Genomic DNA, 14129 nt, shown 5'->3' with positions numbered 1-14129 from the left:
ATTGGTATTATAGTGAGTTCTTGCACTTGTTCCTTTTCTGGACAGCGTCCATCACAATTTGCCTGTGGGGAGGATCCCTAATTCCACACAATAAATCATAAACAGAGGCAAGTACTACAAGTACTTTCTTATATCCAGTTATATTTAAATGAAATGTCTACAGAATAAAATACACAACCACAAAGCTGGACTGTAATGCAGGAAAATGTTTGATCTGGTTTATTGAATTCAGTACCTGAATCAATCACATTACACATATTCCTGTACAGTCAAGACAGTCGAGTGCAGTAGACATATAGTCAAGTGCAATATCTGTACTTATGTGTTAAAAACAATTTCAATTCCAAATATTAGTGTTCGGATAATCTTATTTTTCTGCACAGAAAAAGAAAAAAATGTAGTGCATATCACTTCTATATGTTGCAGCAGAGGGAAGTTACAGGAAGCAAGGTATATTTCAAGGACAATCTAAAACTCAGCTGTGATATAATGAAGCCTCACGATAAACTATAGTCAAAGAATGCCCTTTTAAATGTTCCATTTCGAAGCGTTAATCACCGGTGGTATGCCTCAACAGGCTATATTCCTTTCTGGCTGTTGAGGAAGTCTTCTCCAAAGTTGATCATCTGTCGTAGTGCATACATCAGAGGAACATTCATGTCCTTGCTTGTTTCCATTTCTGAATTGTAGTTCTTCACAAGAAAGATGGAGTTCATTGGAATGCCCAGCAGCAGGCAAATTTTTTCCACCTAGTTTAAAGCAAAAAATATTTTAGTTAATCGGTTACTTTAAAGTGTAAACAGAGGGAGTTCTACAGAGTCCGTTGGAAACCATGTGTTTAAAACGATGTGTAAAAGATGAGGGACAAAGAAACCTGGCATACACGTCATCGCTTTCTTATTCTTATAACTAACATTATTTCTATTGCTTGATACTAATGCCAAAGAGGGGGCATAGCACAAATAAATCAACTGAGTTAAATGAAATATAGACCTCAACAGCTGTCCCCTGTGCACCAAAATAACTGTTGTGTACTCACCCAAACAGAACGGGGCTTCAGGATGTTATTTTTCCTCTGTGGCCACTAGGGGGCTCTGTAAATGTTTGTGTTGAATTTAAAATCTAAAATACATTAACAACAGCCAGGAGAACTTTACCTGTTCCTTCAGGTACTTGCTCTTGTAGATATTCGTTATAGTTTTTTCCACTTCCGGACAGGCCTCATCAACTTTGGTGAGAATGAGAAATTGCGGAATCTCTGTTGGTACAGAAATATCAGCAGTATTTTAAGCAAAGTTGTTGTTTTTCGGTTGTTAAACTTTGTTATTCATTCACAAAACTGAATGTCGCCCAACAAATTCATGCAATGTATTCCCCAAACTATCAGAATATCTTCTCTCACCCAAATTGCTGGCATCCAGTCTGACATCTCTCATCTTCTTTATTACATCATCAGTCAGTAAAGATACAGCTGCAGCAGGGATAACAGTGACCAGCACATGGACTTTTTCAGCCAGAGATGGATTTGATAAATAGTCACCCTGACCCTTTGACAAAGGGCAGTCGGCTTTGAACTATAAAATAATTCAAAATATGTTACCACTATTAGCCTTTGATGATGACTGCTGAATATTTTCTGAGAAGAATTCTGAGAAAAATGTGTTATTGGGAATTCTGTTTTAAAAAAGTTCTGACCTCATGACCTTCTGCCACATGTCCCCTCAGGATAAGTTTGACATCGTCCACGTGGATGCCACCATGCGCTGACTCGAAACCCATGATGTCATTGAAAACAAATGAGCAATGTGTTTTTCTGCTTTCATCCTTGCAGATTTGAAAAGTTTTGAACTGAAAGAAGAAGATGGAATTAAGTGCATCAATATCATTTTCTATTTAAAAAAAAAAAAAACAACACAGAGGCTGGATCTTCTAAGGAAACAGCAAGAGATGTGATCATTTTTTGGTGGTGAAGTAGACATGTCCTGTCCTGCCAGAATTTTCAGCGACCATGGTATACAGAAAAGCTAAATATTGCATTTATAACCTATCATTTTCAATGAAAACGAACAAATGCTCACACCTTCTTGGTAAAACTGGATCCAGAAGTTGCATCTGTCATAACCCGACCAGCGATTCTGCCGAGTATAGCACTTTCAACAGAGTTGATGAAACTGGATTTGCCAGCACCAACTGGTCCTTGAAGTAGGATTCTGAGATGGCTGGTGTTTTTATTCAAAAGTAGGTAAGATTTCAGAAACTTAATCATTTCCTGATCGCTCCTGTTAGTTAAAGACAATTAAGAAAAAACACATCATACCATTCAAACAGTGTTGTGGAGCAGAACCTCTAGAAATACAATTATGCCACACTGACATGTTCATTATACTCACTCTGGCAAAGCCCTCCATGGCTTGTGGAAACAAGCTAAAGTGAAAATGACGTATTTGTATATAGTCAGTTAACACTATGTTTGAATATATCTTCATGCATTATTTCTTGTAAAAAGGATGCAAAAGGATGAACATGCAACATCTGTTAAAAGGTGAATATGATAATGAATGTGTAATAGGTGAGGACTTACATGGATTTCCCCCCATATCTGCAAAATAAGATATTTGCATGTAAGGATGCATAAATTAAATTAAAAATAAATACCTTAAACTCAGTCTTTTAGAAAAATCATCTTAAAAGTTAACAAATATGTTTCATCCTATTTTCAAAGCAACACAGTAAGACAGAAAAAGACAACAATTATATATTATTGTTCACTAATTTGATGAATTTTTTAAACAAAAGCGCCATCCAAACTGTGCCAGGTGCTGAAATGTGACAAAGTAGAAATATTATATCAACTAAAAAACCTCTTTATGTGAAACTTTGTCACATGAAATACATGAAATAACTACAACTATATAAAAAAAAATGGGGGGAATGAAAATGCATTTCAATTAAAAAAGAAATGGATAGTGGACTAGAGGCCTGCGCGGGACAGAATTTACAGTCCTGCGCCCGCCCACCCACTCTCGCATTGTGCACTCCCGCTATCGCCCGCACCCAGGCCCGCCAATAGGGGGGGACAAACGGGTATTTTGTCCCGGGGCCAGGAATGGGGGGGGGGGCAAAAAAAAAAAGAGGAATATGCACATTAGTCCGCAAATATGTCCAAATGTTTCAGGCACGCACACCAATCAGGCTGAATTGATTTGAGAATCATCCCCGGTCAGCTGAATGACAGCCATTGTAAGCGGCTCTGGTTTAACCTTATTTTGTTTCAAATAAGCCAGTATAGATATGGCAACATGTGAAATTGCCATTTAGATAGAGTTGAATGTAACGAATGGGTTATAAACGTGACGTTTTGGGGTAGCCTGTAACTTTCGTTACAGGGGGGGGCCGATTCAGAGAATTTTGTCCCGGGCCCAGCCAAACCTGTCAGCGGCCCTGCCCGCAACTGTCATATTTTGTCCCGCTCCCGCCCGCAATTCCCGACTTCCAAATATCTGATTTTAGAACTTTTGACTTTTTAACGGTGAATGTACCTCTCTTTAAACCAGCACTTACTTCAGAAGCATTGTGTGCTTCACTAGAACTAGAGGAACTCTGCTCTTCTGCCATGATCGGAGAGCAGAACGGAAGAGTCTTAACACGGAAGAGCAGAACGGAATCGGAAACCTATGCGAGATTATATCCGCAAATGTAGACATTTAATTTTTTTATTAATAGGCCACCAAATAAAATATCCAGCACAATGTAGGCCTAATGTATAGCCTATGTGATAGACATAAATTAATAATTTATAGCTTTTATATTAAGCACGTCCCGCGGGAGTGCAGGGGTCTATAGTGGACCTGCTGGTTGCCCTAACAAGCTGGTAAACATTATCAGAGGTTTGCTGGAGTTCATTGTTACACTGGCATAAAATGTCTACAGTTTAAATTATTATTTATATATTTTTTCTACCCTTGTATAGTTAGATAACAGAACCACTTGGTTCTCTGTAAAATAGAAAATATTTTATTAAAAATAAACTGCCGTTAAGTGAAAAGTAAAATAAGTTATATCCTGCCCAAAGTTACATGAGGAAAATATTTCCTTGAAGATTTCTAAACATTTTCTAGCTGTTAGACTACAGCACAATTAAGATATTCTACGATAACACAAAAATTACACTGATAATCAAGTTATCATTTAAAAAGTCAACAGAAAAACCTAGATGCTGCAGATTCTGGTTTAGCCTCTGAATTAACTAATGGAAACACCAAAATAACAAGAGGATTTTACAATCACAAAATATATTTATGCTGCTTACCTTTACCTGGCTCTTGTAGGATAGGAAGACTGCAGAGCCAGTCCAAGATGAAGCCTCTTATAGGCTTCAATTTTACTTTTACTTTCATTATTACAGTACTGGCCCAGTACTTTCACACGGCTGCCTGTAATGACAAAGGCCAAACTGCTGTTTGAATGAACTCTGATCAGCCCAACATACTGTGTGTGTGTTTCTATTCTTGAATTTTTACAAACAATATCATATTTTTGTTATGGAAATATTGTATTGTGTGCCATTTTGTCGTTCAGTTGCGTTTCCAACATTTCCGAGGGCCATTGAATCCATCGTCTAACAGCTGAGTCGTTGACCAGATCACGTGATGACGTCACTCCATGCAACAAACGCAAGATCGTTTACAGCGACACACTTATATTCAGGATGTGTTCATATTTCCACCTTGGTTAGAAAGGAAATAAATGACCATGATAAAGCATACTCTATACGCATCTGAGCTTTGATTTGGTCTGCATTAAACACAGCCTCGGCCATAAAATCCAGATGTATTAAACAAGGCATAATACAGAGTACAGTAGAAACTAACTATAAATGCATAACAACCTTGTTTAAAAAAAAAAATACAAAATGCAGTTTGACAAGGTCATACCCATTCCTGTTCACACAAAACACACACTTGCTTTTAGAAATGAAATAAACTAGAGTTCAATTATTGTTAAGATGTATTATAGTGAGTTCTTGCACTTGTTCCTTTTTCTGGACAGCGTCCATCACAATTTGCCTGTGGGGAGGATCCCTAATTCCACACAATAAATCATAAAGAGAGGCAAGTACTATAAGTACTTTCTTATATCCAGTTATATTTAAATGAAATGTCTACAGAATAAAATACACAACCACAAAGCTGGACTGTAATGCAGGAAAATGTTTGATCTGGTTTATAGAATTCAGTACCTGAATCAATCACATTACACATGTTCCTGTACAGTCAAGATAGTCAAGTGCAATATCTGTACTTATGTGTTAAAAACAATTTCAATTCCAAATATTAGTGTTCGGATATTCTTATTTTTCTGCACAGAAAAAGAAAAAAATTTAGCTCAAAATTTCAATATTGTGCAACAATTTACACACACATGACCCATATCTTGCAGTAACTAATGTATTGTTTGTTGTGTTTTCAAGTTATAATGTATATGACAGTTTTGACCTTGAGTAGTGTCTAAACAGACAAAATCTAAGGCACTGGACCATGAAAAATATAACACAACCAGCCCTGGTTTGATCAACAACATATTTTATTGCATTTTCCATGTGTTTTTTAAAACACCTCCCCAGGGAAGCATCCTATGTCTATTGAAAAGTACATATCACTTCTATATGTTGCAGCAGAGGGAAGTTACAGGAAGCAAGGTATATTTCAAGGACAATCTAAAACTCAGCTGTGATATAATGAAGCCCCACGATAAACTATCGTCAAAGAATGCCCTTTTAAATGTTCCATTTTGAAGCGTTAATCACCGGTGGTAAGCCTCAGCAGGCTATATTTCTTTCTGGCTGTTGAGGAAGTCTTCTCCAAAGTTGATCATCTGTCTTAGGGCATACATCAGAGGAACATTCATGTCCTTGCTTGTTTCCGTGTCTGAATTGTAGTTCTTCACAAGAAAGATGGAGTTCATTGGAATGCCCAGCAGCAGGCAAATTTTTTCCACCTAGTTTAAAGCAAAAAATATTTTAGTTAATCGGTTACTTTAAAGTGTAAACAGAGGGAGTTCTACAGAGTCCGTTGGAAACCATGTGTTTAAAACGATGTGTAAAAGATGAGGGACAAAGAAACCTGGCATACACGTCATCGCTTTCTTATTCTTAAAACTAACATTCTTTCGATTGCTTCATACTAATGCCAAAGAGGGGGCATAGCACAAATAAATCAACTGAGTTAAATGAAATATAGACCTCAACAGCTGTCCCCTGTGCACCAAAATAACTGTTGTGTACTCACCCAAACAGAACAGGGCTTCAGGATGTTATTTTTCCTCTGTGGCCACTAGGGGGCTCTGTAAATGTTTGTGTTGAATTTAAAATCTAAAATACATTAAGAACAGCCAGGAGAACTTTACCTGTTCCTTCAGGTACTTGCTCTTGTAGATATTCGTTATAGTTTTTTCCACTTCCGGACAGGCCTCATCAACTTTGGTAAGAATGAGCAATTGCGGAATCTCTGTTGGTACAGAAATATCAGCAGTATTTTAAGCAAAGTTGTTGTTTTTCGGTTGTTAAACTTTGTTATTGATTAAAAAAACTGAATGTCGCCCAACAAATTCATGCAATGTATTCCACAAACTATCACAATATCTTCTCTCACCCAAATTGCTGGCATCCAGTCTGACATCTCTCATCTTCTTTATTACATCATCAGTCAGTAAAGATACAGCTGCAGCAGGGATAACAGTGACCAGCACATGGACTTTTTCAGCCAGAGAGGGATTTGATAAATAGTCACCCTGACCCTTTGACAAAGGGCAGTCGGCTTTGAACTATAAAATAATTCAAAATATGTTACCACTATTAGCCTTTGATGATGACTGCTGAATATTTTCTGAGAAGAATTCTGAGAAAAATGTGTTATTGGGAATTCTGTTTTAAAAAAGTTCTGACCTCATGACCTTCTGGCACATGTCCCCTCAGGATAAGTTTGACGTCGTCCACATGGATGCCACCATGCGCTGACTCGAAACCCATGATGTCATTGAAAACAAAAGAGCAATGTGTTCTTCTGTTTTCATCCTTGCAGATTTGAAAAGTTTTGAACTGAAAGAAGAAGATGGAATTAAGTGCATCAATATCATTTTCTATTTTAAAAAAAGCAACACAGAGGCTGGATCTTCTAAGGAAACAGCAAGAGATGTGATCATTTTTTGGTGGTGAAGTAGACATGTCCTGTCCTGCAGAATTTTCAGCAACCATGGTATACAGAAAAGCTAAATATTGCATTTATAACCTATCATTTTCAATGAAAACGAACAAATGCTCACACCTTCTTGGTAAAACTGGATGCAGAAGTTGCATCTGTCATAACCCGACCAACGATTCTGCCGAGTATAGCACTTTCAACAGAGTTGATGAAACTGGATTTGCCAGCACCAACTGGTCCTTGAAGTAGGATTCTGAGAAGGCTGGTGTTTTTATTCAAAGGTTGGTAAGATTTCAGAAACTTAATCATTTCCTGATCGCTCCTGTTAGTTAAAGACAATTAAGAAAAAACACATCATATCATTCAAACAGTGTTGTGGAGCAGAACCTCTAGAAATACAATTATGCCACACTGACATGTTCATTATACTCACTCTGGCAAAGCCCTCCATGGCTCGCGGAAACAAGCTAAAGTGAAAATGATGTATTTGTTAGTCAGTTAACACTATGTTTGAATATATCTTCATGCATTATTTCTTGTAAAAAGGATGCAAAAGGATGAACATGCAACATCTGTTAAAAGGTGAATATGATAATGAATGTGTAATAGGTGAGAACTTACACGGATTTCCCCCCATATCTGCAAAATAAGATATTTGCATGTAAGGATGCATAAATTAAATTAAAAATAAATACCTTAAACTCAGTCTTTTAGAAAAATCATCTTAAAAGTTAACAAATATGTTTCATCCTATTTTCAAAGCAACACAGTAAGACAGAAAAAGACAACAATTATATATTATTGTTCACTAATTTGATGAATTTTTTAAACAAAAGCGCCATTCCAAACTGAAATGTGACAAAGTAGAAATAGCCTATTATATCAACTAAAAAAAACTCTGTATGTGACACTTTGTCACATGAAAAACATGAAATAACTACAACTATATAAAAAAAATGGGGGGGATGAAAATGCATTTCAATTAAAAAAGAAATGGATAGTGGACTGGAGGCCTGCGCGGGACAGTCCCGCGCCCGCCCGCCCGCTCTCGCATTGTACACTCCCGCTCCCGCCCGCAACTGTCATATTTTGTCCCGCTCCCGTCCGCAATTCCCGCATGATTCAGACGTTCACGTTTGAGGAAAGAAACATGATCTTAGCTGCGCACACCACTGTCCGATCCTTCACGTGGGGCAAATAGTGCAGGAGCAGCTGCAATAAGCCTACCCAACATACCGACCAAAATCCCTTTGCGTCGTACACGAGCGAGAATGACTTCCAAATATATGATTTTAGAACTTTTGACTTTTTAACGATGAATGTACCTCTCTTTAAACCAGCACTTACTTCAGAAGCATTGTGTGCTTCACTAGAACTAGAGGAGCGCTGCTCTTCTGCCATGATCGGAGAGCAGAACGGAAGAGTCTTAACACGGAAGCTCACTGAATTTTATATTCACAAGTGTCGATATGCCAAATCCCCACCTTCATGGCTTGCATTAAAAAATAATATATCCTCATTACAAAAATGTCTGAAACATATAAATAATCCCCATGCAAATAAATTATACACAATCATAGAAAATCCTGACCTGTCCTAACCTCTTGTAACTGTTTAGAAGTTTTTTTGTATTTTTTAATTTTTATTATTATTATTTATTGTCCCCCTTTTTTTATCTTGGGCATTTAAGATCCTTCAATATTTTTTTTCTATATGTGGAGGTGTGAATATGTAAAGTTAAAAAATATATATTTACTTCTGAGTATGTCATTGTTTTGTTTATGTGACATATTTGAATAAAAATAAAAATAAAAGTCTTAACACGGAAGAGCAGAACGGAATCGGAAACCCATAGCCTATCATCGTTTTTTTTTTTTAAATGTATTGCCGTGTGTGTAACTCGTAGGCTAGCCTAATTTTGCCAAGGGAAATTGTAAATATTAGTAGGCCTATAGCCTATTAGTTTTTTTAATTACACAATGTAACATATTAACACACAATATAACAAATTAATATAAAAAATATAACAATAAAAATTTAATATAGGCTAAACAATTCATGACATTTCATTAGCCTAAATTAAAAACAAATCATTGTTTTGAAAATCTTATTGCTACGTAAAACAACCTATAGCTGGTTAACTAGAACGATTGCAGTTTGTGTATGTGTAGGCCCTACGTGTGTGCGCGCGTGTGTGTGTGTGTGTGTGTGTGTAGGCTATTATAGACAAGACTGACAAAAGAAGCCGTCATCATCGTAGATTCCGTTGTCCTCTCCACAGCTCTCATGGAACCAGAGACCACACTTCTTGCAGCTGACCCACTCCTCAGGGGCCTAAGACAGACAGAGACAGACATACATACATGCAAATTAATAATAATCCTGAATAAGTAGTCTACATTCTTCATTGTGGTTCAGTAGGCCTACAGATTATTTTAGATAGTTTGACAGTAGGCCTATTGTAGTGTCACCATTGATAGCCTACCTTTGGGTCACTTGGGCTGCCATAAACAATTTGACATGCCTTGCAGGGCATGCTGTCCTCTCCCTCTCCTTTGCTAATTTTCCTTGACTTTTTCGGCATTTCCTTGACTTTTTTCTGTGTTTTTTGTTTCTTCATTTTCCTCGAGATGAATTCAATGTGTTCTTGGCTGGTGAGTATAAATGATGGTGGCTTGATCCTTTTGCGCGTTGTTCTCTCTTTCCTCGGAGGTGAACACAAATCACTGAATGTGACACTCTGTAACAAACAAAAGAAAAACATGACAAGTTATAACAAGAGACCATCAGTTTTACATAGCAATTGCAGATTGCAGACTGAAAATCAGTACTGAATATTAGTTATCACATACGGTGGAGGTCGAAGGCTGTTCATCCCGTGGAGTGAACAGACTGAAGTCAGCTGCATTGTTTTTAACAACAACCTCTTCGTACACCATTTTGTCACTTTCTAGTAGAACTAATGGGGGTGCCTCAGTTGTCACAGTCAGTTGGGTGAGGGCTGGGGCAGACTGGGGCCTGCTGGGTGGCGCTGGTGGTGGTGACTGAGGCCTGATGGGTGGTGCTGGTGGTGGTGACTGGGGCCTGGTGGGTGGTGCTGGTGGTGGTGCCTTGGGCCTGCTGGGTGGTGCTGGGGCAGACAGGGGCCTGGTGGGTGGTGCTGGGGCAGACTGGGGCCTGCTGGGTGGTGCTGGTGGTGGTGACTGGGGCCTGCTGGGTGGTGCTGGTGGTGGTGACTTGGGCCTGCTGGGTGGTGCTGTTGGTGGTGACTGGGGCCTGCTGGGTGGTGCTGTTGGTGGTGACTGGGGCCTGCTGGGTGGTGCTGGTAGTGGCGACTGGGGCCTGCTGGGTGGTGCTGGTGGTGGTGACTTGGGCCTGCTGGGTGGTGCTGTTGGTGGTGACTGGGGCCTGCTGGGTGGTGCTGGGGCAGACTGGGGCCTGCTGGGTGGTGCTGGTGGTGGTGACTGGGGCCTGCTGGGTGGTGCTGGGGCAGACTGAGGCATGCTGGGTGGATTCTCTGGCAGGGCTCTCTCCGTTGTCTTGCTGGGAGCAAATGTTGCCTCAGGGAGGATGTTCCTGTTTACAGGATACATCCCTGTTGCCCTGAATCCTGCCTGTGCATTTTGAACAGTTGCCGCTTTCAGCCAGGCCTTGTTGAAAATCGAGAAAAACAATGTTTTGGGCAGCTTCTGCCCTGCCATCAGCCGGGTCCACTTCCTCCCTTCTTTGTCCCAGTGGTGTTTCAGGCTTCTGAATAATGCCTTGTCTGCTGGTTGGAGAGCATGGGTGGTGTGGGGAGGGTAGCATAAAATATGGACGTTGTTTGCTTTCATCAAATTTATGAATTTCATATTATATACATGGCTGCTGTGGCCATCCAGTAGCAGAATGTGTGGCCTCTCGTCCCCCTTTGGCAATGACTGTATAAATAACTGACCCCACTCTGTAAACAGGTCAGCATTGATCCAGCCATTATCGGAGACCTGGGCGGTCACTTTCTCTGGACACATATCTGTCCATTCGGCACGCAGCCTCTTCCCTTTGAAAATCACCAGGGCTTCGCTGTATTCTCCCTCAGCGTTGAAGGCTGCCAGGCAGGTGGTGGTCTCCCCCTTCTCCCCTGAGCAGACCTCCATGCAGGGTTGTCCAATTTGGCCGACCACCCTGCTCGATGAGAACTGGTCCTGGAGTCCAGTTTCATCGCAATTCCATAAATGGGAAGGAATGCCCTGGATTGCGCTTTAGAAAATTGTGGAACCAATAGTGTCCTGCACAGCCAGCCTTCTGCGAAAAGCCTTTAATTCCATTTTGTCTTGCATACTGGAAGGCAAGCTGTTGGACATCAGCCTTGGTGAGAGGGAACCCCCTCTCAGCCATTGTTTTCAGTACCCCAGATAGCTCCTCTTCTGCTGCCGGTGGAAGAAATGGCTTCCTTCCGGCGACATGTGCAGACCCAACAATCTTCCCATTTACACGCCGTACTAGTGTGGCACGTGGAACATTCCACTGCCTTGACAATAAGCGTAAACTTACTTTTTCACCTCTCTCAAGTCCCTTTTTGTACTCGTCCAATGCTCCCTGCATTCTCTCCTCTACCCACTGATTATATTTGCGGCTTCCCCTCATTTTCCTCCTCACTCTTCTTTTCTCTTCTCGTCCTCTCTGGTCTTGTCTTCTCCTCTCCTCTCCTCTCTCTTCCTCTCTCCTCCTCTCCTCTCCTCTCTCTTCCTCTCTCTACCTCTCCTCTCCTCTCTCTTCCTCTCTTCTCCTCACCTTGCCTCTCTCTTGTTTTCTCTTGCCCTTATCTCCTCTGCATTCTGTCCTCCCCCTCTCTTTTTGTCTCTCCTTCATTCTCCTCTTGTCTCCTCGCTGTTGTTTCTTCTTTGCCATAATCTGGACATATTACACATATGATCTTGTTATTTACATGGATGATAGGTACTAGCGTATAAATATAGTGTACACACACACACACATGCGTGCGTGCGTGCGCGCTAGTATGCTATGCTAGGCTATATAACCCTAGCATATCTATCTATATCTATCTATATCTATATATCTATATATAGATATATATATAGATATATATATATAACTAGTATAGGCTATAATATGCTATGTTAGTATAGTGTATATACCATTAAAATATTAACTAAAGCTAACTCTGAAGGTGGCTCATTTTAGCTGAAATGCATTAAGGTAAATTGAGCCACCACCAAAAAGTGTTATTTTATGGAAAATAGCTCAGCTTAACACAAATTCAGAATCATATCTGATTACTGCTTACATAACATGCATTTACACTAAATATTAAAGCTGTAGGTTGTTTTTTCAACAATATACCAACCTTATAAGTTTCAAGACAGAATTGTCTGCCAGTGCACTTACCTCACAGTTCTTCTCAGCAGTCTTGAAGTGTGGCATTGCCCCGCCCACCATATCATCCATACACCAATCAAATGTATTATTTTACATCAAGTAGGCTACAGTTGTAGCATGCCATTGAAATAGTTGGCAGTCATTGGCTGCTCATATTTAAAGGGCCAGGATGCTCAAACCTTAAATGGCTCATTTTAGCTGATGGCTCAAATTACCTGACCTCACCCTATGCGAGATTATATTCGCAAATGTAGGCTAGACATTTCATTTTTTTTTATTAATAGGCCACCAAATAAAATGTAGACCTACTGTATAGCCTATGTGATAGACATAAATTAATCATTTATAGCTTTTATATTAAACACGTTTTTAGTTAGCGGGACTGCAGCTTAACACCGCTCCCGCCCGCGCCCGCAATTAGCTTTCAAAATGTGTCCCGCGCCGCACTGCTTTGCGTTGGGTCCCGTGGGAGTGCAGGGCTCTATAGAGGAACATTATCAGAGGTTTGCTGGAGTTCATTGTTACACTGGCATAAAATGTTTACAGTTTAAATCATTATTTATATATTTGTTCTACCCTTGTATAGTTAGATTTTATACACATTACACATTTTACACATACAAATTTTATTAAAAATAAACTGCCATAAAGTGAAAAGTAAAATAAGTTATATCCTGCCAAAAGTTACATAAGGAAAATATTTCCTTGAAGATTTCTAAACATTTTCTAGCTGTTAGACTACAGCACAATTAAGATATTCTACGATAACACAAAAATTACACTGATAATCAAGTTATCATTTAAAAAATCAACAGAAAAACCTAGATGCCGCAGATTCTGGTTTAGCCTCTGAATTAACTAATGGAAACACCAAAATAACAAGAGGGTTTTACAATCACAAAAAATATTTATGCTGCTTACCTTTACTTGGCTCTTGTAGGATAGGAAGACTGCAGAGCTAGATGAAGCCTCTTATAGGCTTCAATTGTACTTTTACTTTCATTATTACAGTTCTGGCCCAGACACTTTCACTTTTGAAGTTTGCGGCCTGTAACGACAAAGGCCAAACTGCTGTTTGAATGAACTCTGATCAGCCCAACATACTGTGTGTGTGTTTCTATTATTTACAAGCTGCCCCTGCAACATCATTTGTTTTGCAGCCAAAGACAGAGAGGTAAAGAAATTGTCCATAGTTACAGTCCTTCCCTGGTCCATAAAGGGTTCTGTTAACCCGATTCATTCATTGGAAGCCCAAGAACAAGCTGGAGAAATCTTAAGTTAAACAAAGTATTTATTCGTGGTCACATGTAAAGTATGGCAGTGCTGGACTCGGAGTGACAGAGCTCCCGCAGGAAAACCGTCAGCCCGAGCCCCAATATCTGGAAACATTTCATATTTATGTTCACCTTTATCTCAAAGAGGTTGTACTTACACTCGACAGAGTATAATTGGCCAGTTTTTAGTGACATGAGCAGGCCAACCGTCCTCGTCATGCTCTTTGGATGTGATGAACAACGTGTGTGTGTGAGTGTTGTTTTACGCGTGTATCTA

The 14129-nt window shown here is 39.6% G+C and overlaps 1 protein-coding gene across 1 annotated transcript; it reads right to left on the bottom strand.

Moving 5' to 3' along the window:
* Window positions 1-186: 186 nt before the first annotated feature.
* Window positions 187-4414, bottom strand: LOC142371261 (interferon-induced protein 44-like). The gene is made up of 8 exons (XM_075453892.1): window positions 4310-4414; window positions 2582-2599; window positions 2391-2424; window positions 2081-2279; window positions 1696-1848; window positions 1403-1574; window positions 1158-1258; window positions 187-749 (listed from the first exon to the last, which is right to left on the bottom strand). Exons 1-8 carry the CDS (start codon window positions 4395-4397, stop codon window positions 579-581), a joined length of 936 nt encoding a protein of 311 aa, XP_075310007.1. The 5' UTR covers window positions 4398-4414; the 3' UTR covers window positions 187-578.
* Between the last annotated feature and the right edge of the window lie 9715 nt (window positions 4415-14129).

This window comes from Odontesthes bonariensis, chromosome 21, assembly GCF_027942865.1.
Source record: "Odontesthes bonariensis isolate fOdoBon6 chromosome 21, fOdoBon6.hap1, whole genome shotgun sequence".
NCBI classification, from domain to species: domain Eukaryota; kingdom Metazoa; phylum Chordata; class Actinopteri; order Atheriniformes; family Atherinopsidae; genus Odontesthes; species Odontesthes bonariensis.
Note: the sequence above shows the minus strand (reverse complement) of the source record. Positions and strands in the feature narration are given on the sequence as shown.